At 46.6% G+C, this 21,981-nt stretch overlaps 2 protein-coding genes across 4 annotated transcripts in view; one reads left to right on the top strand and one right to left on the bottom strand.

The window, feature by feature from the left end:
* The window catches only part of FARSB (phenylalanyl-tRNA synthetase subunit beta), a 76,937-nt gene extending 74,804 nt beyond the window's left edge, over nt 1-2,133 (bottom strand). Inside the window, exons 1-2 of the mRNA XM_075569680.1 lie at nt 1,825-2,133; nt 669-724 (exon numbers count right to left, since the gene is read on the bottom strand). Coding sequence (XP_075425795.1) covers nt 669-724; nt 1,825-1,882 — 114 coding nt within the window. The 5' untranslated portion in view covers nt 1,883-2,133. The remainder of the gene's footprint in view (nt 1-668; nt 725-1,824) is intronic.
* Nucleotides 2,134-4,062: 1,929 nt separating this feature from the next.
* MOGAT1 (monoacylglycerol O-acyltransferase 1) lies at nt 4,063-18,120 on the top strand. 3 transcript variants are annotated; one of them, XM_075569678.1, is made up of 7 exons: nt 4,063-4,254; nt 5,961-6,101; nt 14,277-14,455; nt 15,374-15,578; nt 15,703-15,877; nt 16,767-16,966; nt 17,755-18,120. In XM_075569678.1, exons 2-7 carry the CDS (start codon nt 6,008-6,010, stop codon nt 17,907-17,909), a joined length of 1,008 nt encoding a protein of 335 aa, XP_075425793.1. In that variant the 5' UTR covers nt 4,063-4,254; nt 5,961-6,007; the 3' UTR covers nt 17,910-18,120. The 3 variants fall into 3 exon arrangements, with proteins under 3 accessions (XP_075425793.1, XP_075425792.1, XP_075425794.1); XM_075569677.1 differs by having other exon boundaries at nt 4,064-4,226; XM_075569679.1 differs by lacking the exon at nt 4,063-4,254 and adding an exon at nt 4,730-4,818.
* The last annotated feature ends 3,861 nt before the right edge of the window (nt 18,121-21,981 follow it).

Genomic DNA, 21,981 nt, shown 5'->3' with positions numbered 1-21,981 from the left:
GTGCACGTTAGGCTGTTTGTGTACTTCCTTAAATTGTATTGTTTAAAGCTATGTGCTGAATAAAAGACATTAATTCTCCCAAATATGTCTTCCTGGTTGTACCTCTGCACGTCTTCTACAAGGACCCGGAGAGGTTCATAAGATTGTAACATATCAACTACTTGTTGGTCCAATGAAAGGTATCATACCCCGTACTCCCTCTCCCTCCTGTGTTACTACATGGAAGAAAGGACCAACACTGCTACCCACCCTTCTTTGCCTACTGTATATTACTAGTATGACATTTTTAGGCCACCAGGATTATATTATAAATAACTACCAAAAGCAGGACAATACACTTTGTTGTTGCTACATAGAGAATATTTTGTTCTCCATGCTGTATCTGACAGGGGTGCGCAAACTTTTCTGCTTATGCCCCCGACTGCTCTCCCCCTCCTCCCCTTCTTACCGGCTCTGTGACACGGCGGCGTCATATGACGTCACGTTGGCAAAGAGGCAGATGAGACCAGGTAAAAGACACAGAAGCCTCGCGCCTCCCCCAGGAGGCCTCTGTAACCGCCGCGCCACCCCAGAAAATATTTGCGCACCTCTGCTGTATCACATAGAGTGGGCACTTTAGGGTACATAAATAACCCCCTTCTGCCCTCTGTTATCAGTGATGTACTTACAATTTCATCCAACTCCAGGCCAAACTGGAAGCAGAGCTCATCGAATTCTTCATCAGCTGAAAGAGAAGGAATCACAGAGTTACAGTATGTCACATATCAATATAGTTAAGGGGCAATCTCTATGTACGGTCATAAGCTTGTTCTTATTGTGACTGCAACGACATACAAACTTATAATGTCTCAGTGTGACATGAATCCGACACTTTCTCTGCAACCTGAGGGTGAACAACACAACATCAATATAACAGTTCCGCCACTAGTACTGTGTGTAATCTGAACCAGAGACACATGACAAACCAGTGTTTTAATTTGACAGCTCTGCCACTGCTCCTCCAGAAGTCCTCATCAGGGTTACCACCTTCTACTGAAAGCTAACCCGGGGATAAATGTAAAAAATATTATCTCTTACTGGCGCGTGTGTCGTCTCCCGGCACCCTCCCCCCGCAACTCTCATCAACATGGCTGTGTGGCGTCAAATAACGCCGCGTTGCCATGACAACGGGATGCCTTACCCGCTGGACCTGAGCATGTCTTTTAAATGTCACCGCCCTTGACAAATACCTTGAGGGCCCTTGCAGTAGTGAAGGGGTTAATAGAGAGGCTTGCCTGATCCTTGACAAACACTGGGTCCCAAATATTGTTAAAAACATTAGACGTGTGTGGTTTTTTAACCCCTTCATCAACAGAAAACTTTCCGAGCTAGGCTACGCTTATAGCGCCGGCAGGCTGCGGTCACTGGAAAAATCTAATTGAGATGACTTCCAGCGATCGCGACCAAGTCGTCAATCTGTCTGCTGCGCTTACTATAAGCGCACACGACGGCTGTAATGCATCGGTTTTGACGCAACTTCGCGTTGCTGTCGCCGGCACTATAAGCGCTGCCTTAGGCTACGGTCGCAGACACCAGGTCCCCCAATTAACGCTTCATGCAAAGGGTACCTCAATTAACCCTTTAAGTGCCAGTAAGACTCCAGGAGCGGGCCTGTGTTGCCTCACTGGCACTCAGGGGGTTGCATGAGACAACCGTCCATTAGTCCCCCCGGGCTGTCATCGTGACGCAGTGTGCTACTGGCCCCTCTGGTGCTCAAGGGGTTAAAGATAACATGCTCCTGGTGCCTGATACTTGTCATGACGTCATGTGGATGGCGTCACTCACTGTAGGTCCGGCCCAAGGCTCCGTAGAGCAGGTCCCTCTGCACGCTAACCGTCGGCATGGCTCACACACACCGGCAACCACCGGCAGCCAAGAGAGGAGGACCCCGCCTGGGGACGTCACGCCCGCAAATCTGACGGGGCGGGCCCTCCGCGCCTGATCCCAGGTAAAGCCACACAGGTGCTTGCTGCGCTACGGGCAACTTCTTAAACTGATGGAAGAGTTTGTAGTGCGCGGTTATATAATGCCTGTGAAGCGAATCAGGGGCACCCGTGTGCGGTTTGTGATCAAATTGGAGCAGGCACTGTGTTTGTCACCCTCAAGTAAATTGCCGGTCGGTTACATCAGCCTTTTTACAGGTGACGTTTCTCCGTCCCTCCCTCTACCAATCAGAACAGGCCTACGGATCGCTTAGCCAATCAGAACAGTTTTACCGTAGCGAGGCTTGGAACGCGAGGCAAAGGGGTCCTGAGGCAGTGCATCTTATTCTTAACCCACTCACTGCCGTGGGATATCACACCTTCCTCTCCCTCACGATAACCATGCCTTGCAGTAGTGGCACCTCCGCACCCGCGGGCCATGGTCACATATTGGCGCTATAATACAGTGGCTGCCATGTCCTCCGCAGGGAATACTCTGTGTAATTCCATGTATACAGTGACATTGCTCAGCAAGAATAAAGAAGTAAACACCAAGCTGGATATCTCTTACAGAAGTGTGTGTGTCTATATGTGTGTGTCTATATGTGTGTGTCACTGTGTGTCACTGTGTGTCACTGTGTGTCACTGTGTGTCACTGTGTGTCACTGTGTGTCACTGTGTGTCACTGTGTGTGTCTGCAATAGATTATAAAGCGGCACAGGAGGGGGTAAAATTCAATGTTTTGCGCTGGGGATATATAACCTCACAATCACATCCAAGTGGGTGACAGTTTGGTACAATGAAGGAGTTAAAACATAATTGAATAGTGTTAAATACATTTAGCCGTTGTAGTACTGAAGTACTAATTTATATCAAATAGTGAGAGTCTATTGAAACATTGCTTCGGTCTATATAGGATTATTTTCTGTGGGGGTCATTCATTAAACTGCAATAGTGCCGATTGGGGCACTAGAAATCAATGCATTAATGCCCCGATCAGCACTATTGCAGCCACCTTGGTGTGTATAGAATAAGGCCAATAGGAGCAGATTCATCAAGACCCTGTTCTGGTTAGCGCACACGATCCAGCACTCGCTCCCATTGAGTTGAATAGGAGTTAACGCTGGAGCAGGTGTTTTTAACCCAGTGGTGGGCAAATCCAGTACTCAAGGGCCACCAACAGGCCCTGCTTCAGCACAGGTGACTCAATCAGTGGCTCAGTCACAGCCACCTGTGCTTAAGATGGGATATCCTTAAAACCTGACCTGTTGGAGGGGGGGGGGGTCTTGATGGCTGGAGTTGAGCCCCCCTGATCTATTGCAAACTTCTTGAGTTTTGCCGATGCTTTTTCCGCTATTATTTTGCTGCTTGAGACCCAGTCTCACTGATTTTTAACATCTGTGGATTCTTAGTATTCAATGGAGTTTCGCTAATAAAAAATCAGTCCACACCTAATCTCTCTTGTGATACGACTGTTTGTATACTGCTACTGTATACTGGACAGAAGGGGAGGAGTCACACCCCCCCCCCCTTTCCCTTACCAACCAGCAATACTCTTAGATTGTAAGCTCTTCGGGGAAGGAATTTCCTTTCATATTGTCTGATTTTGCTGCACTTATTGTATCATTATAATTCTCTGTACTGTATTCTTTGTGAAGCGCTCCGTACACTTTTGGCGCTATATAAATAAAGACATACAATACAATACTTTAGATGGCGCCGTGCGTGACGCGATCTCCCCCGGAGAGAAGACGCTTCTTTTATTTTTACGTAGCTACCACGTCGTGGGACCAGCCTTTTAAGCTAAATCCTTTATGGTAAATCCTACAGCCTTGAAAAATTGCAATGTCAGTCAATGACTGAGCCACTGATTGAGCCACCTGTGCTGAAGCAGAGATATCCTTAAGACCTGACCTGTCAGTGGCCATTGAGGACTGGAGTTAGCCACCCCTGCTTTACAAGTTGTAGCCTCTTTTGCTCTGGCAGCTGGGGGGTTAAACACTGGAATGACATGAGGTTGGGAGTTCCCTTTAAATTAGGACCCTAATGCAGGCAAGGGTTAATCGGCATCAGCAGTGTCTCCCAGGCAGCACCTCCCCTGGTGTCTGATGTCAGTTCTGACCGTCCTTGTGCTAAAGAAAGTTTCCCTCACACCTCCAGCAAAGAGGAACTGAGCCTGGTCCCCTCTCCATGGGGCACTGCTGGACTGTGCCATTAACAGCCTGAACTTCCAGCTCACACCGGACACCCAGTGTGCTTAATGAGGTTCGTGCGTCTCACTGCACTAAGAAGTGTAAGCTCTTCAGGGCAGGGACTCCTCTGTTTAAGCGCGGGGATTCTCACTATATTATGTGACATGTATTTTATTTACAAAATGTGTTAGCTGGAAATAATACATTGTATTAGGTCTCGTTTTCTAGTATGTCCTGTGTGTATCCTGGGGTATTACTGCTGTGAAGCGCTATGTACGTTATCTATATATCTATATCCCACATGCCAGCTACTTACTATTCAGGCTGAGCGTTGCTATTTTAACCCTCTCTCGCCCTTGCGTCTGCCTTAAAGCGCCTCTTACTTTTTGAGTGTCAGCTCTTGGGACCTCATGCATGTTAATGAAATATTGTATGTTATGTTGATCTCGTGGTGCTGTGTAGCAGCATTTGTAATCCTATTTTTCTTATGTGGCGCTGATAGTATACGCAGCGCTGCGCGTGGAGTCCCTGACCCTGGAAAGATTACCATTAAACGTTGGTGTTTCAGACGTGTGGAAAGAAAGTGACTTGTCCAAGATCACTGGGATCAATCAGGTTTCACTCGCGTCAAAAGCTGTGACATTCATGATTGCCTTCCAAATAGGGTATATGAAGTTTAATCCTTGTAGTGTCTACTCCCATGTGTGGGGACATAATGGGACGGGGGTTTGGTATTTCCTGTTTGTGGGGTGGGGGTTTGGTATTTCCTGTTTTGTAGGGCATGTGCTTTTACCAGGCTGGGAAAGGTGGCTTACAGTCTGCACCAGGGGTGGCCAATCCATGTCTCCAGTCTTTGAGCCCCCTGTGCTGAAGCAGGGTTAGCCTTAAAACAAGACCTATTGATGGCCCTTGAGGTCTAGTGGCTTACCACTGGTCTACAGCACTTCCACTGGCAGTTAAGGTGTTAACGGAGCACGTGGTCTGTTTTTTTCTTTTTAATTATAGGATGCAAGGAAGGGGTTAACAAGGCTCCAGTCACATGAGATGAGAGCCTGGTCACACAGGGTTGCCTTTCTTTGCACTGCAGATCTCTCTGGGAAGGGAAGAGTTAAATGGTGATTGTGGCTGAGGAATTGTAAAAAAAAAATCCCTTTAACCCTTTGACTGCGTTGCTGTCCTTTTGGCACGAGGGGGAAATAAAGTGATCTTCTTCTTGGCAGAGATAGATATCAGCCCTATGCTACCAAGATACTATTGGCTGGCTACCATTGCACAAATACACTAGCCGCACACACTGGTGCCAGGGCTGTGTTCTCACTGGCTTTATAGGCGCAGCTCGCGCTGCTTTTTCCATGTCTGGCAGTGGCGCGCTCCCTGTCTCTCACCAGCAGAAATATGTACATGTGGGTTTAATAGTTACATTAAGTCCGGGGTGGGATTGTTGCATATTTCTTCTCTCTGAGAGCGGGTTAAAGGCTTTAAAACAGGAGGGCTCAACTTCAGGATATTCCATCTTCAGCACAGGTAGCTGAATCTTTCACTGAGCCACCTGCCACCTGTGCTGAAGCAGGAATATCCTGAAACCCTGACCTGTTGGGGGGGGGGGGGGGGGAGGACTGGAGCTCAATACCCCTGCCCTATAATATTGCCCTGTTTGTTCAAGGTGAGAGCACGATCGGTCCTGCAGGGAGCAGCTTTAATTCAAGGTGGAGCTTCCAACAATTGTTCTGAAAAATGTCTCGGTGTCTGGCAATGAAATGGTTAATCCGGTAACACTTGCACCTACATGTTCCCCTGTTTGCTGCAGGTGGGAGTAGCCGTGTCTGGCAGATTGATAACACCGAGATAAACACCATGAAACTTGAATTTGCCCCAATTAATATCCCTCTAGCCCGGAGGCTGCAGACCGCTGCTGTGTTTCAATGGGTTTTCTCCTTCCTCTTACTGGGTAAGTCTTGCTTTTCGGACCAACTGCAGTCTCCAAAACCTGACCTGTTGGCCCTTGAGGCTATCCCTGCTTCAGCACAGGCGGCTCAGTCGTTGATTGAGCCACCTATGCTGAATCAGGGATATCCTTAACCTGTAAAACCTCCTATCTAATTGAAGCTCACTCCCTCCCACATTTAAATGGTTAAAAGCTCACTCCATGGCATCTCCCACTCTCAGGGGAACTTGCTTGCTTGCGGTATGATTGTGACAAATCTATTACAGAGTGCGTTTCCTGGTATTACACAGGTTAATAAAAGCTTCAATCAGACTTAGAACTTTTGCAACTTATATTGACAGATTTATTATAAATCATTCTTCCTGGCAATGCACACGTTTATTAAGAATCTATATTAGTGTCAGGGACCCTTGAAACGTGGTCTGCCATGCAGTTGGCTCAAGGGCTTACAACAATTTGGCCAAAATGTTAAACTAAAAGACCATTTTATTTATTAGTTATTTATACATGTATATTTAGGCACTGTACCGTATATAAGTTTTTCTGGATGTGCACTGAGCTTTGTCTGTGTTTTATGTTCTGTCTCTGGTTTTAATATATCCTTAACCTGACCTGTTGGTGGCCCTTGAGGACTGGAGTTGGCCGCCCTGTTGTAGATGCATAAGAGAATACAGAACAATAACACAATGTGGCAGTGTCTCTGGGAACTCCAACAAACCAATTAAAAGACAAAATATGGGTGCTGGGATCACCCATAGAAAGTAGCAACGCCTTTCCTCTGATGTTGCAATTTCTTATTGGCTGCTGGAGCGAGCCTGACCCCACGGACATCTGGTGTCCACCTGGCCTGACTTACCGCCCGGTGCCGGGATCTAGGGCGTCTCTGGAGGTCAGGGGACCCCGGATTAAAAAGGTTGAGCAGCACTGCTTTTTAGGGCTTCACTCTGAGTGACTGATGTTCAGACATCAGACTCCTACGAGCATGTTTAAAGTGAGTTCGTAAACACGGCAACCTGAAACCAGAGAGGGGTTTGATTTCCCTTTGCCCCTCTCTGCCTAAGGCCGCGTCCATGTTTAGTGCTTGCGGGCGGAGGCGCACTTCCGCTCAGCACTGAGCCCCTACAGCCGCAATGAGAGCGGCTTTAGTAGGGGCTCGCCTAAGCTTCCGCGCGCTTGCGGAAGCGTAGGTCTTAGGGAAATTTTTACATTTCCCCGCTTGCTGGCACGCAGGGCGAACCAACTCCGTCACGTCACTGGCCGCCCGCCGACACGCCCCCGGACGGCGCGCTGTCTAAGGCCAGGAAAAGCACCCGCTTTTGGGTTGCCGCAGCCGTGCGGAGGCGCGCTGAGAGAAAGCGGGTGCTTTCCCTGGCCTTGGTTAGCACGCCATCCGTGGGCGTATCGGGGGGTGGGCCAGTGACGTCACGGAGCTGGTTCGCCCTAATTGGACGAACCGCTCCCGTGAGCGCTTGAAATTAATTTTTTTCTAAGACGCACGCTTCCGCAAGCGTGCGCGAGCCCCTGCTAAAGCCGCTCTCATTGCGGCTTGCTTGGGCTCACTGTTAAGCCTAAGCGCGCCTCAGCACGGGTCAGCGCCTAAGCGCTGACCATGCCCGAGGCCTTAGATGGGGACAGGGAGGCTAAAGGTACAATACACTTTATTATTAACACAGGATTGAAGCCGGGGGTCTCTGTAGCTGAACCTGTTAATTTCCGCTCCGGGGATCCCCTTCTTCCAGAGATACTTACCTCCGTAAGGGGTACCGGTGTCTCCTGCACGTTTAAAGCTCCCGCCTCACGTGGGCCAATAGGAAGCCGCACTGGATGACGTCACAGCTTCCTATTGGCCGCAGGGCGCGGGAGCTTTCAAACGCGGTCAGTATGTGATCCCTGATAGCAGAGTGGCTACCGGGATCGCCTACGGAGGTATTTCCAGAAGCAGGGGGTCCCCCGAGCTGAGATTAACGGGGTTCAGCTCTGGAGACCCCCTGCATCAATCCTGTGTTAAAAGAAAATTTGGCAAAACAAATCTCCTGCTTGGATTCCTCCTCTAACATCTGCCCTCGTGCGCTGTAAGTGTAATCTCTGTGCTCTCTGGCACTTGGCCGTCCTGTATTTCAAGGGAACTGGGGGTTTGAAGATTTATTTTAGGATATCGTGGAGTTCGGCTGGATGGAAATATTTCACTTTGTTCTGTAATATGTATTCAATTATTTCCCCTAGTAAAGCAAGTAGTATTTAGGAACCGGATGGCAGAACAATGATTTACTAGTGAAACCAGTATCTATAATTTTATTTATATAGTGTACACAGTGCTTTCCAAAATTACAATACTGTACAGGGTAAATAAAGTACAAACGATGGGGATCAGGGCAAGAAACCATGCCCGGAAGAGCTTACAATCTAAGTGCTATGGTGGAAGGCTCACAGACCTAGGAGTATAAGTGCATTAGTAATTTTTGGGTGATGGCATTAAAAAAACAAGTCAAACATTTTATTTCCAAAAGGGGACTTTAAAAAGTAGCTTCAACCTTCAATCTAATGTACAGCTGCAAAAGGGTTAATATCATTATTCTCTCCGTTATGCAAATACTCCGCACATTACTGTTTCTTTGCATTTCAGCCTGTAGGTAATGTCCGGAATTATAAAGAGAAACGGGGAGATGAACTCTTGCAACAGTCAAAGTGCTGGGTGCTTGGGGTAGTAACATATATAGCAAAGAAGAGGCCTTAAAAGAATAAGGATAAAGAAACCCCAACTGTAGCACTCCTAGTTAATGTATCTGAATGATATTAAAATATAACTTTTTAATAATAAAATAATGTAAAATATATGGGGACAATACACACAAGTAACGAATGACAAACATAAGGTGGTATATGTAGGCAATGTCCCCCTGAGACCTGTGACTTGTTACCATGTAATGACACAAAGACATTAGCAGTCTGTCACCTCTCCCCCACATTCACCAAGAAACCAACTGCAGTTATTGATAGGATGGGACTCTTTGTTCCCCGGCTCTGAGCAATTCTTTCATATGTAGCCGGGGTTACTGCCGTGTCGTGGTGGCGCATTCTGCGCTCGCTGTCATGTGATACTCGTGAAAACCGCATGTTTCTGCATTATCCGCAGGTAACGCAAAGCTGGCTACATCTATATATTGATTCTATTCCAGCACCTCTTCCCAAAAGAACCAGGATTCATAGAGGTCGTTGAAGGGGGCTGCTTCAGCGCACAGAGACAAACCACTTTCCAACATGATATAGTAGATATGAAGTGCACGTCCACTAGTATAGCCCAGGGATGCTCAACACCAGTCTTCAAGGCTCCCCCCCCCCCCCCAACAGGTCAGGTTTTCAGGATATCCCTGCTTCAGCACAGGTGGCTCAATCAGAAGCTTAGTCTGAGCCACCTGTGCTGAAGCTGGGATATCCTGAAAGTCTGACCTGTTGAGGGGGCTTGAGGACTGAAGTTGAGCCCCCCTGGTATAGCATACCCTTCAACTGCACCTATTTAGCAGACACGGCACCTATTTCTTATGCCCTATACCAATTACAACCCGCTGTACCGATGTCTCGCAGAGGAGCGCTCCTCTGCCTGTCTCCCATTGGTTGAAGCTGGGAACTTCAAATGAATGTGACGTAAGGCGAGCCAATGCATTGCACCTTTTTGTGCAGGGGTGCGCAAACTGGGGGGGCAGGGGCGTGACTTTTTTTTTAAAAGGGGGTGCCGAACTGAGCCCCATGCTTAGAGGGACAGCGCGGGTCTCTGTGACCGCCTCTTACCTTCTCTCCAGCTTCTCGTCCAGCATCCTCTGATAGTGACGACGCATCACCGTGACGACGCATCGCCGTGACAACACGTTGGGAAATGACACTGTGATATCGCGTAGCCACGATATCGCAGAGATGAGGCGATGCCGGAGAGAAGGTAAAAGGGCAGGGGGAGCACAACTCAAGTTTGCGCACCCCTGCCTTAGTGAATCTGGGCCTAAGACTGCTATGCAATACATTGCGCTCTTGGGCCCATATGAATAACCCATACTGTGCACGGAGGTCTTTATGACGTGAACATCAAGTCAAAACGGATCTTTTCCTGAACTACCTTGGCTATGTTTGCATTCACTGAAAAGGTTTTGGTCAAACAAACCCCCAAGGCTGCCATGGAATAGATCTGGAGTCCGTGTTTACACACACGCTGACTGTGTTAATGTGCTCCCTCAGTGTCTGGGTAACCTGGCACGGGTGCAGCCCTGTAGGAGCGGGGCAGACTTTATATCGAGAGCGTAGGATGCCCCGTGCATACTTCTACAAGGACCCGCAGAAGTTCTGTATCTCGGCTCATGGAATCGGAAGTGTGCAGCCTCTCCCGTGGGTGGCCTTGTAGTGGCAGGCCATGCTGATCGCAATTTATTTTACTTTAAGTGATCTCTCCTTGCCCTTTCCAAAGCGGTTTTATGGTCGTCTGATGCTCGGCTCAGGAGATATAAGCACGGTAACTTATAGAAAAAAAATATATCTACATCATGACAAGATACTAACATTATGTCATTTGCGCGTCTCGGGAGGGATTGCCGCTTTAAAGCATTAATGTTTAGGTCCTTAAATTAGTTAACCAACACGCTGCTCATTGCACACACACGCACGTGGCTCTGAGTAAAGACACTGACTCTGCAAACAATGACTGTTTGTAGTAGGCAGGGGAACCTGATTCAAATCCCGGTGTCAGCTCCCCGTGACCGTGGGCTAGTCACTTAATCTCCCTGTGCCTCGGGCATCAAAATCATAGATTGTAAGCTCTGCGTGGCAGGGACTTGTGCCTGTAACATTCCTATGTACAGCACTGCCTACACTGTCAGTGCTTGACAAAACTGGTGTGTGTGTGTGACCCCCTTTGGGATTACGAGAGCCTTAAAGGGTTAATTGTGTGGGCTCACAGCCCTTTCCCTATCACATGGTGCTGGGGTAACTTGGCAGAGGTTAAGCCCCGTCCCCTTCTGCCTGGAGAAAGTGACCTCATGCTAGGCTATAAATAGTAAGGGGGGAAGCTTCTGGAAGGCAGATCCCAGGAGGAGGTGAAGAGGAGGGATCTCACTGTGAATAGCTTGTATATCGTTCCAATGTTTAGGATGGGGTAAAGTTTCCCCTTTTTATTGTGTTATAGTTTGGGAAAGTACCCAGTTTATAGGTAGAGTCCCACCAAGATGATGTTGTACTACTCCCAAGGGATACAGAGACAGACTATACCCAAAGGGGGCTCCGCAGCCGCTAGGCATGGTTGGACCAGCACCTCCGGAGGGTCCGTCACTGGCTCTCACCCAGAAGGCCACAAAGTGGCAGGTCATCAGGAGGCTGATCGCAGAGGGAGTAGTACTAGGCCCGCCAGGGGCCCCGTGGATATGGAGCACTAGCAGCGCTGCAGAACAGCGGTAGGGCTCTATAGGTAGCATAGCAGATATACAGCCTCAGCACGTCCCTAGAGGGCGGAGATGGGGGCAGCTAGGGAAGCCGCGCACACCGCATAGGCCAAGGAGAATTGTAAATACAAGTTGACCTCTGTATATTAAAGGTGAGACTCTGCCTACAAGATAATAATAAAGCTGCTGTTTGAATGAACAAAGTTCCTGGCGCCCATCATTGTATTACCAACACCCCTGAATAAGGTAACGCACCCTGAATAAGGTAACGCACCCTGAATAAGGTTAACGCACCCTGAGCAGCCCCGACACTGACACTGATGGAAACTCCCTAAGAGCCGGGTATGGAGGGTTACATATACTTATTGTTATTGTTATTGTTATTATTATTATTATTATTATTATTATTATTACCACCTCATTTGAACTCCACCTCTCATAAATGTCTTTTTTTTTTTTATACACCAGGATGGGAATTGTGGGGATTCTCGAGACGCTTCCTGGTAAAAGTAATGCAGTTATATCCCCTTCGGGGGAAACAAAATGGCGGTTTTAAATCTTACGCAGGCCAATGGGGAGCCACAATGCCATCCTTTGCAGCTTCTGATTGGCCCGTGGGAGGGATTTAAAAAAACAGGCAGTACCGGCGCTGCTTTTACTGGAAAGTATCTCTGGAATAGGTGGGTCCATGCAGCTGAAAATAATCCAGTTCTGCGGACCCCCTGATTCCAATCCTGGTAAAGGACATACTCTACACTACTCTAAATGCAAACAAATGGCAACCCAAGGTAAGATTTGGGGGCGCCTATTATTATTAGAGGGTGCCTTTTTTATTATTGGAGGGTGCCTTTATTAAAGCCATGCAGTATAGGGCACATGAACGGAGCTCTGATACGGTTATCGCCCTGCGGCCTCTCGGCGATGTCAGTGGGAGAAAACAAGGGATCGCTTTGCGATAACCCATATCCCGGCATTATGTGCCAAATGGGACTAACTGCCATAGCCAGCTCGCCGCCGGCCGTCTCAACTCTGCCAACTCAGCGCTGAGGGCAAGTTATCAAGGGTGTTGCTTGGAGGTTTTAGGGCTCCAATTATGGGTTTTATGGTAAGGGGTTAAAGCTAGCAGTGTTGGGGTAATGGGGTTAACGGGTTAGGGTACGGACTTAACGTTGGGGTCTTTTGGGGTAAGGTTAGGGGTTACCTTCACGGCTGATCAGCGGCGAGTTGGCTGTGGAGTAATGGCTGCGGCGAGATGTCCCAGACCGTTGTGTGATTTTTATGTATGCTCCTTGGCCCTCTTCCTGATGTGTGGACACTGGCTCTGTATATTATGGCCATAGCCTTATCCTGTGGGATCACGGGAGTGGGGGAGGGGGGGTGTCAGGAGAGTGGGCGCACTAGGTATAATTATAATAAACTGTTGCTAATGCTTCTGGGACATTAATGATTAAAATGTCTTCCTTTTTGTTGTAAATGTAATCCGTAAAATAGCAACATGGACACTGCCTGTTTTTTTGTTATAAATTATTTCAGGACGTCGCCGTTATTTTGAAACGGTAACAAAGATTTAAACAAAACATTAAAAGAGCTGAAAAATGTTAGGTTGAAGGGTACAGTGGTGTACTGCAATTATCTTAGTACACTCTATTAATCGATCTAATGTGCCTTACAACAGGGGGGCTCAAACCCAGACAAGCGTGTGTTCCCCTCTTCCCCTCCCCCCAACAGGTCAGGTTTTAAGCACAGGGGGCTGTCTAAACTGAGCCTCTGATTGAGCCACCTGTACTGAATCTGGGATACCCTAAACCTGAGCTGAGGAGGAGGGCTTGAGGACTGGAGATGCGCACCCCTGCCTTACAAAGAGGAACATCCTTGACCAGAATTTCAACCAACCAGAGAGGGCGGATTCTGTATGTTCTATCTAAATCATGAGCTTGTTATCTGCTATATACAGGTCAACCCCCTTATAACGCTGTGCTTGGGGTCCAAAGAATCACATCGCGTTATAAGCGGATCGCGTTAGAAATAATGTACAATTGTACGCATTGTACAATAAAGTATTTAAGATGCAAATAATCGTGTTGTAAAGTATTCATAAATAAAAATATTGGGAGCAACGCTTGCATCGCGTTATAAGCGGATTTGCGTTGTAACGGATCGCTCTATAACGGGGTTGAGCTGTATTTGGAAAGTTGTTTGTCTGGTCGCTATACATTTGGAGACCTCTGAAGATATCGTAGAAACATTTTGCATGATTGTTTCTGAGGTCAGGGAGCAGGGTTTTGCCTGTTTGGATACAGTACAATTGAATGAAGATGACCTTTCAAAACGACTGATTTTAACCAAATTCGGCAGGAGTGTAACTAGCTGAACTGAATTTAGAAAATCCCTGTTTTGCACATCGGTCAACTCTGTGCTGGAGGCTCCAGAGCGGGAACTGGATAAAATGTGTGTTTGTGCCAGATGGAAAAAACTAAAATATAGTTTATCCAGCAGCATTACAATAAAAAATACTAATATTTCCAATTAAGAAACTGAAAAATGAAAGTATCCATTTATAAATCTAATTTTTTGGTTTCTTAGCCTTCCCGAGTAATTATGACGGGAATTGACGTTCCATTGCGAGATATCACTCCAATCAAGCGTCGCTTGAATTGTCTTGATTGGTTGTAACCTGCGTTTTGTTATGTGCAGCGTCCTGCAGCACATCCCTCCTTGGTCTCTCTCCCATTCCCACCTGCCTCGTCCTCTCTCCCTTCAGCACAATGCTGTGTAGGACTCTTCCTCTTGCTGGTCCTCTGCCGATTCTGGCTTCTGACCTCTGTCTACGTTCTCTGGCTCTACCTGGACTGGGAGACCCCGCAGGCCGGGGGTAGGAGGTGCGAGTGGGTACGGAACTGGACGGTGTGGAGGTTCTTTAAGGATTATTTCCCCATCCGGGTAAGTTAAAGGGGTAACCCAAAGGTGTGTGTGTGTGTGTGTCCAGTTGCGATAGTGCAGAATAAATGAGTACTTCAGTATTAGGTGATACTTTTTTTTTTTTTATTTGGACAAACAATTTGTCCTAGGACAAGCTTTCGAGAGTTCTCCTCTATTCCTAAGGTCGGCAATACTGGTTTACAATGGAATCGATGGCTAAACTTATCCTGCCTGCCTCTCTGCCAATGTTCTTATCCACAACTTTGCCCCCTTCATGCTTTTACTTGTCATAGTTCTATTTCCCTTCCAATTTTGTCACCCCACCTTTATCTAAATCTGTTTGGTTTTTTTTTTCCCCTCCTCCTCCTTTCCAAACCTCTGTTCTAGCCATAGATTCCTTAATACTGAAGAACTCGTGTGTGTGCGCATGCATATACTCTGCCGCCCGTGTATCTGTATGCACGCAAAGACAGACTGACAGTCACAGAAGACGCATACACAGGACAGACACCCAGCCTCGCCTCTACTGCCCATGCTGCTTCCTCCTCTGCTTGGCCACACACCCAGACTCCTGACACCACCTCCTGATTGCCTACATTACCCAGCAGCAGCGAATCATGGAGTAGGCAACTTCCCTGCTCTGGGAGAATGGGGGAATCCTCTCACGGAACCTTAGGGTGCCGCGGAACCCTGGTTGGGAAACACTGATCTAAGTGATAAATACAGGAGGCCCTTTGGGTCTGTCCTTCCCTCCCTTAGCTAAAGACGTGTCTTTGAGTAAAGTCAGATTTGCCCTGATCTTCTATTTCTGCATCTTCCCTTTGTGGAGTCATTTGGATTCTCTTTGGAATGATGAGCAGAAATACTGGGCAACTTTTTGTCCAGTTCCGTCTGCTCCCCCTGCCTTTTGTAATCCATCCCCTCTTGTGTCTTCTCCAGCTTGTGAAGACCACTGATTTGGATCCACAGCAGAACTACATCATGGGATTCCACCCTCATGGGGTCCTTGTTGCTGGGGCCTTTGGAAACTTCTGTACCAACTACACTGGCTTTAAGGAGCTTTTCCCCGGCCTGACCCCTTACTTGCACATCCTCCCCTTCTGGTTCCGCTGTCCTTTCTTCAGAGAATACGCCATGTCTGTGGGTGAGAGAGGGGGAGATGGGAACCTTTATCATAATATTACCCATCTGCACTTTATTCTGCTTTTTCTCTATCAGTTTGCTATAGCAGCATGGGATACTGATATATCTCTGTGCATTGGTTAAAGGCTTGGTCTCTGCGTCTAAGAGCAGCGTCACGCACGTCTTGAGCAATGAGCGTGGTGGAAATGCTGCCATTATAGTGATCGGGGGAGCTGAGGAAGCTCTGGACGCGCACCCGGGAAACCTAACACTTAACATCCTGAAAAGGAAAGGATTCGTCAAAGTGGCTCTGAAACGGGGGTAGGTTTCCTTCACTCGGTCACCTAATTTTCCACCTGACCGACACGGGGCGATGCAGAGTAGGAAACTACAGAACTCCGTTACAAGCCTTAAATGGTGGTGCCCAAAGACTGATCAACATCGGTCCCAAAAAGAGACGGAGGGGTCCCCATTACTTGAACGGAGACTGGAAAAGGGTCAACATCCAATCTTGCTTTCTTATTTCTGTAGCACTGCACACATAGTATTTATAGTAAAGTGCAGTGATTATACACATTTATACATCCTGGCCATCTGAGCTGTGACGATCCTACTGAAACGGGGGGGTTACGGAACACGAGGGTCCTGTGGAATCTGTGCCTTGTGACCTAGTGACAGCAGGATGACATGGTGACATAAGCAACATTAGGACACATTTACTAAGCGGCGCTATTCCGTGGGACACCTTCCAAGTTGAATCAGTCATTATTATTATTATTATTATTATTATTATGGTGTCTTCTGGCACCAGTAGGCACCTTATTGGGCAGCACCACTTGGTAAATATGGTCCTAAGCTGTCCAACTTCAGGATGCATTTGTGACAGGGGTAATTCTATACTCCGAAGAGGCCATTCGCATGTAATCTGACGGAAATTCCCATTGACCTCAAAGGAAATTTTGGCCCTGTATGGCCACTATGGGCAATATTGAATTGCCCTGACAGATCTACCTGTGACCCTTCTCCCCCCCCCCCCCCCCCTTCCCCCTTCCCACTGCAGGCTGACATAACTAGGGGACTAATTAATGCCCCTGTTTTGGAATACCTTTTCCATTGGCCTCAAAGATACTTTTAGGCCGAAAAATGACCTTAACAGCCAATATAGAATAAAGCAGTAGGCACCTCCATTATTGTTGTCTCCTTTCTCTAGGGCTCATCTGGTACCAATCTTCTCCTTTGGGGAGAATGAGCTGTTCGAACAGGTCTCCAACCCGAAGGGGTCCCTGCTGCGGAGAGTCCAGGACAAGCTCCAGAAGCTCATGGGCGTTGCCATGCCCCTCTTCCACGCCCGCGGGATCTTCCAGTACAGCTTTGGCGTGGTGCCCTACAGGATGCCCATCCACACCGTGGGTAAGTGTCTGTGTGTTGGGTACTGCCTGGCTTTATTAAACACTGGGAAAAAGCCACTTGGACCATATTCTAGAAAGGTTTATGCTATATTAATGCTTCTAAAATACAGTGGATTTTTTAAACTATTGGCCAGGTTTTGTTAAATAGACGGTGGAACTGTGGAAATATTAAAGTAATGGTGCTGTGGGGTTGTAAATAAAAATCAGTGGTTCTTTCTGTAGAAGCTACTCTGGAGTTTTAACATGGGAAAAAGTGGTGGCTCGCCCTACCCCCCAGGACAGGGGAGGCCAACTCCAGTCTTCAAGGGCCACCAACAGGTCAGCTTATCAGGATATTCCTGCTTCAGCACAGGCAGTGCAGTCTTTTGCCTGAGCCTGTGATTGAGCCACCTGGGCTGAAGCAGGGATATCCGGATAACCTGACCCGTTCAGGGGTCTTGAGGACTGGAATTGAGCACCCCGTGTATAACCACGAGTGCTGCCATGTTTTTCTGCCCTACTGGCAGCGAGGAATGTAATTGTAGATTCAAAATGTTTGCATTTCATTTAAAACCGCAAAAAAAATGAATTTTACAATTTACCTTTACAAACGGTAATTATGATAACCCAGTCATTTTTGGTGTAAAACTATTGTAATTAAATACTTTTTACAGTTTCTACCCAAGTTTTTAAATAAATGTGACAAATTATAAAATGTAGGGGGTACCCCAGATATTGGAGCGTCTCCGTAGGGATGAACCCTTTAGAAGATAAGGTTGCGAAACAGACTTAATTCCTTGTGTGTTGCAGTGGGCAGACCCATCTCAGTGGTGCAGACATCAAACCCCACACAGGAGGAGATAGAGTTGCTCCATCAGAAGTATCTCAATGCCTTGCAAGATCTCTTTGAGGAGCACAAGGGAAAATACGGGATTCCAGAGCACAAGACCCTCATCTTCACATGACCTTCACCAACCGTTGCCCAACTATACTTGGGAATCCACACGATCAATCTCCGGCACTGTCCCTCACCATCTCCACCCTGGCACCAGAAACTAGGTCATCCGTTCTGGCCAATGCCCCAGGACCTTGTCACTTTCTCATCTTCAGCCCTGATCACATTTTGGAAAATGGTCACAGAAAAATGTGTGTAAATAAATGTATACTTTCAATCTACTGTTTTTTTTTTTTGTTTTTTTTTTATATAGATTTTTGTATGCCTTTCATTTTTGTTTCTGTTCCCTTGTCGGTTCCACCATCCCCTCTTTAATTCTTCTCATGCTCTGCCCTGCTCTTCATGAAAGCACCCATCCCACCTCTTGCTTACTATGGGGTATTCCGTAAAGTGCAATATTTTCTTAAGTTTCCGTGCAGTAGTGCCTGATTTGACATGACCCCACTTGAAATAATAACCCCATTAGTACCCTGCCTCTTCCCCATCTTGTTCCCACCTTTCCTCTCACCCTTGCATGTTTTGGGATCAATGACGCCCTCCCTCAAACTTCTAAAGTGACGTTTTCTGACCACAGCTTGTTAGGAAAAAATGCCAGCACTACCTCATAATCCTGTCTGCAACATTATCCTCATCTTCAGTAAGGCATAAACAGGATACAGAGAATTAGGGGAGCCCAGACCTGCCCCTGTAATAGAACGTGTGAGTAACCCTACATAATGCAATACCTTTTCTGGAGTATGCAGCTGGGAAAGAATTGCCCTTCCATGTATGGGAAACGCACCACTCTCACTCTGGAATGGTCAGTATGTTGTGTTTAAAAATCATTTCCTTTGCTCTTTATGTAATCCAAGGTCAAAAATTGTAATGTTGATTATTAAATATTGTACAAGAGACTCTTGCGAAGCCGGGCGGTAATATGATCCCATTGGGAGATATGGACACACACTTTATTTCAATGTTTTCCCTGGTAAACAGTGTGAAATACAGATCTGTTTTTGACACAGAACTGTGGGGCACAGGCATCAGTTGTATGGGGCACTCATTCCCGCGTCGACTCCCATACAAGTCACGGGCTGTCATAACGCTGGGAACAGGTGGGGTGACCTATACTGAGGAATTATGCATTTGCCCTGGTATTTGCTAATAAAATTTACACAGGAAAGCCGTGTGTGTATAACTTTATTTCATATAGAGCTTCCCAATTACAGTACGTGGTACATAGAAATGTTACAGACACAGTCCCTGCCCAGATGAGTTGACCATCTATGTTTTTGGTGCCTGTGGCACAGAGAGATAAAAATCACGTGCCCAAGGTCATGAGGAACAGACACCAGGAATTGAACCCCTGATGAAGTTGCAGCTGTGAGCAACAAACGTGTGGGGCTTTGCTTGTGTTGGACATTCTCCCATGGTGCTATCACGTTGTTATACGCTGCGGAAGTAAGGAGCTGTGGAACCCAACCTGTGTAGCAGACATACCGGAGGAAGCCGCATGCAGCTGCACATCTTGACCCCGAAGTGGAACTACGTCATCGGTCCATCCAGGAGTGGTGTTCCCGGCTCTGGTCTCTGTCCTTTCCTGATCTGATGGCCCGTGGATCTGTACTGTCTTGCGCTTACACCGGCAGCGTTTGTGAGTTGCTGGATTTTAACTTCAGTCTGAATTAAATCCTTTTATATAGAATGGCGCTGCAGAGCTCGTGCTCTCCTAAAAACTCCTAATATTAACATTACCCCCTACCCTGAAAACCTCTCATCCGAATGCTACCCCTTACCTTTAAAAACCCTCAATCTCTTACCCCTGTAATATATAGGGACAGTACACAGAAGACACTAACGTGATATGGTGAAATAGATGATGGTGACATGCTGTGTATATAACTGGAGAGAGACCGAACTGGACGTTCTCACGATACACCAGCATGTTTGCACAAAAGCCATCACAGATGCTTAAGGGCTGTTCTAACATTTTATGTGAACTATTTACTGGTCCCAGTAGCCGTACCAAGCCACGCAAACGTGTTTCCGCTTATGCATAAAAACTCTGTGTTCACGACACACTGGAGACTAGCAACAGATGTGTGTAAGGTGCTGGACTCCCCAGCAGTCATTCTGCACTGACTACTTGTGTAAGGGGCCAGGTCTCCAGTGCTGAAAGGAACGTAAGCTTCTGCTTTATCTGTAATGTGATGGTTATTATTGCTGTCATTCAAATAAATACACCTTTGCTTTGGAATGAAGTGTCACTGAGTTGGTCATTTCTTAAGTATGATGGTCATATCTGTGCCATAGTTAGAACACTAGTGCAATACATTTGGCGTTGTCGGCAGGATACGCTTTGTTTTCAGTTCAGTAATTTCTCTCCAGAAGGACTTGGAGAAACTGGAAACGTGGGCAGGTAAATGGCAGACGAGGTTTAATACAGATAAATGTAAGGTTATGCATTTGGGATGCAAGAATAAAAAAGCAAATTACAAATTAAATGGAGATATATTGGGGGAATCCTTGGTGGAGAAGGATTTAGGAGTGCTTGTAGACAGCAGGCTTAACAATAGTGCCCAAAGTCATGTAGTAGCTGCAAAGGCAAACAAGATCTTATCTTACATTAAACGGGCAATGGATGGAAAGGAAGTAAACATAATTATGCCCCTTTACAAAGCATTAGTAAGACCACACCTTGAATATGGAGTATAATTTTGGCACTACTCCTTAGACATTATGGAACTAGAGAGAGTTCAGAAAAGAGCCACCAAATGAATAAAGGAGATGGACAATCTATCTTATGAGGAGAGACTAGCTAAATTAGATTTATGTACATTAGAAAAGAGGGGTCTAAGAGGGGATATGATAACTATATACAAATATATTCGGGGACAATACAAGGAGCTTTCAAAAGAACTATTCATCCCACGGGCAGTACAAAGGACCTTAAGGTTAGAGAAAAGGAGATTTCACCAGCTACGAAGGAAAGGGTTCTTTACAGTAAGGGCAGTTACAATGTGGAATTCATTACCCATGGAGTCTGTGATGGCAGATACAATAGATTTGTTTAAAAAAAAAAGGTTGGACATCTTTTTAGAATGGAAAGGTATACAGGGATATACCAAATAAGTAAACATGGGAAGGATGTTGATCCAGGGAGTAATCTGATTGCCAATTCTTGGAGTCAGGAATGAATTGATTTTTCCCCTTATGAGATAATGTATCACTGGGGTTTAGTGTTTGCCTTCCTCTGGATCTATATACTGTAGGTACGGATATAGGATAAAGTATCTGTCGTCTAAATTTAGCATAGGTTGAACTTGATGGACATATGTCTCTTTTCAACCTCATCTACTATGTAACTATCTAGATAGAGAGGTGCCTCGCTCAAACCCAAAAGAATTACAAATATATTGTGTGCAACCTGGGAGATAATTTGGGCAGCACAAAATACACCAAGGTATTTGAGTCACATTTGGATACTTGTACTCACAGCACTTTCCTGTGACTGTATCAGGACGGTGTACCAAGTTTAAAAACACGTTGATGTTCTTTTTATTATTAGTATTTTATATGTTATATACGCCTAATTTTAATAGCAAGCTTAATAAAATGTGTTCATTTTAAATCATTCATCACACCACTGCTGTTGTGAACTGACAAGGGATTTCTTTTTCTCAGATACCTCTGTGTATTTTTGGCTACTATGTAACAGTGAGGCCACTCTTTTGGCAAGAGGCGAAGGCAGGCGATCAGGTTCAGATGGAGGGAAGAGATAGCTGCATCCTCGGCTGGCCAATCCATGGTCCTTGGACAGCTGTGGCCGAACGGATGTGTTGGGTGGTTGCCCCGGCAGCATGGGTAGAGTAAGGCTGCGTCCCCGCTAGCGCTGAGTGGGCGGCGCTTAGCGAGGTGACTTATATATATATATATATATACATATATAAAAAAATGAAAACGTTTGTTTGCTGAAAACGTTGTATATTTGCTGTGCTCATAGGCAATCTGATTGGTCTGTTAGTCTGCCACTCACCCTCTGGCCAATCTGATTGGTCCGTGACCCGGCCCCGCCCACGCATGCCTCTCATTGGCCTGCGTGG

Source organism: Ascaphus truei, chromosome 14 (genome assembly GCF_040206685.1).
Source record: "Ascaphus truei isolate aAscTru1 chromosome 14, aAscTru1.hap1, whole genome shotgun sequence".
Taxonomy (NCBI): Eukaryota; Metazoa; Chordata; class Amphibia; order Anura; family Ascaphidae; genus Ascaphus; species Ascaphus truei.
The sequence above is the reverse complement of the archived record's forward strand: the minus strand, read 5'-3'. Positions and strand labels throughout refer to the sequence as shown.

What these genes read in the sequence shown, in the direction of transcription:
- MOGAT1 (XM_075569678.1), top strand. Translation starts at nt 6,008, where the DNA reads ATGAAACTTGAATTTGCCCCAATTAATATCCCTCTAGCCCGGAGGCTG. An exon ending in TTTCTCCTTCCTCTTACTGG is followed by an intron (nt 6,102 to 14,276) that starts GTAAGTCTTGCT and finishes CTCTCCCTTCAG; the next exon opens with CACAATGCTGTGTAGGACTC. An exon ending in AGGATTATTTCCCCATCCGG is followed by an intron (nt 14,456 to 15,373) that starts GTAAGTTAAAGG and finishes TGTCTTCTCCAG; the next exon opens with CTTGTGAAGACCACTGATTT.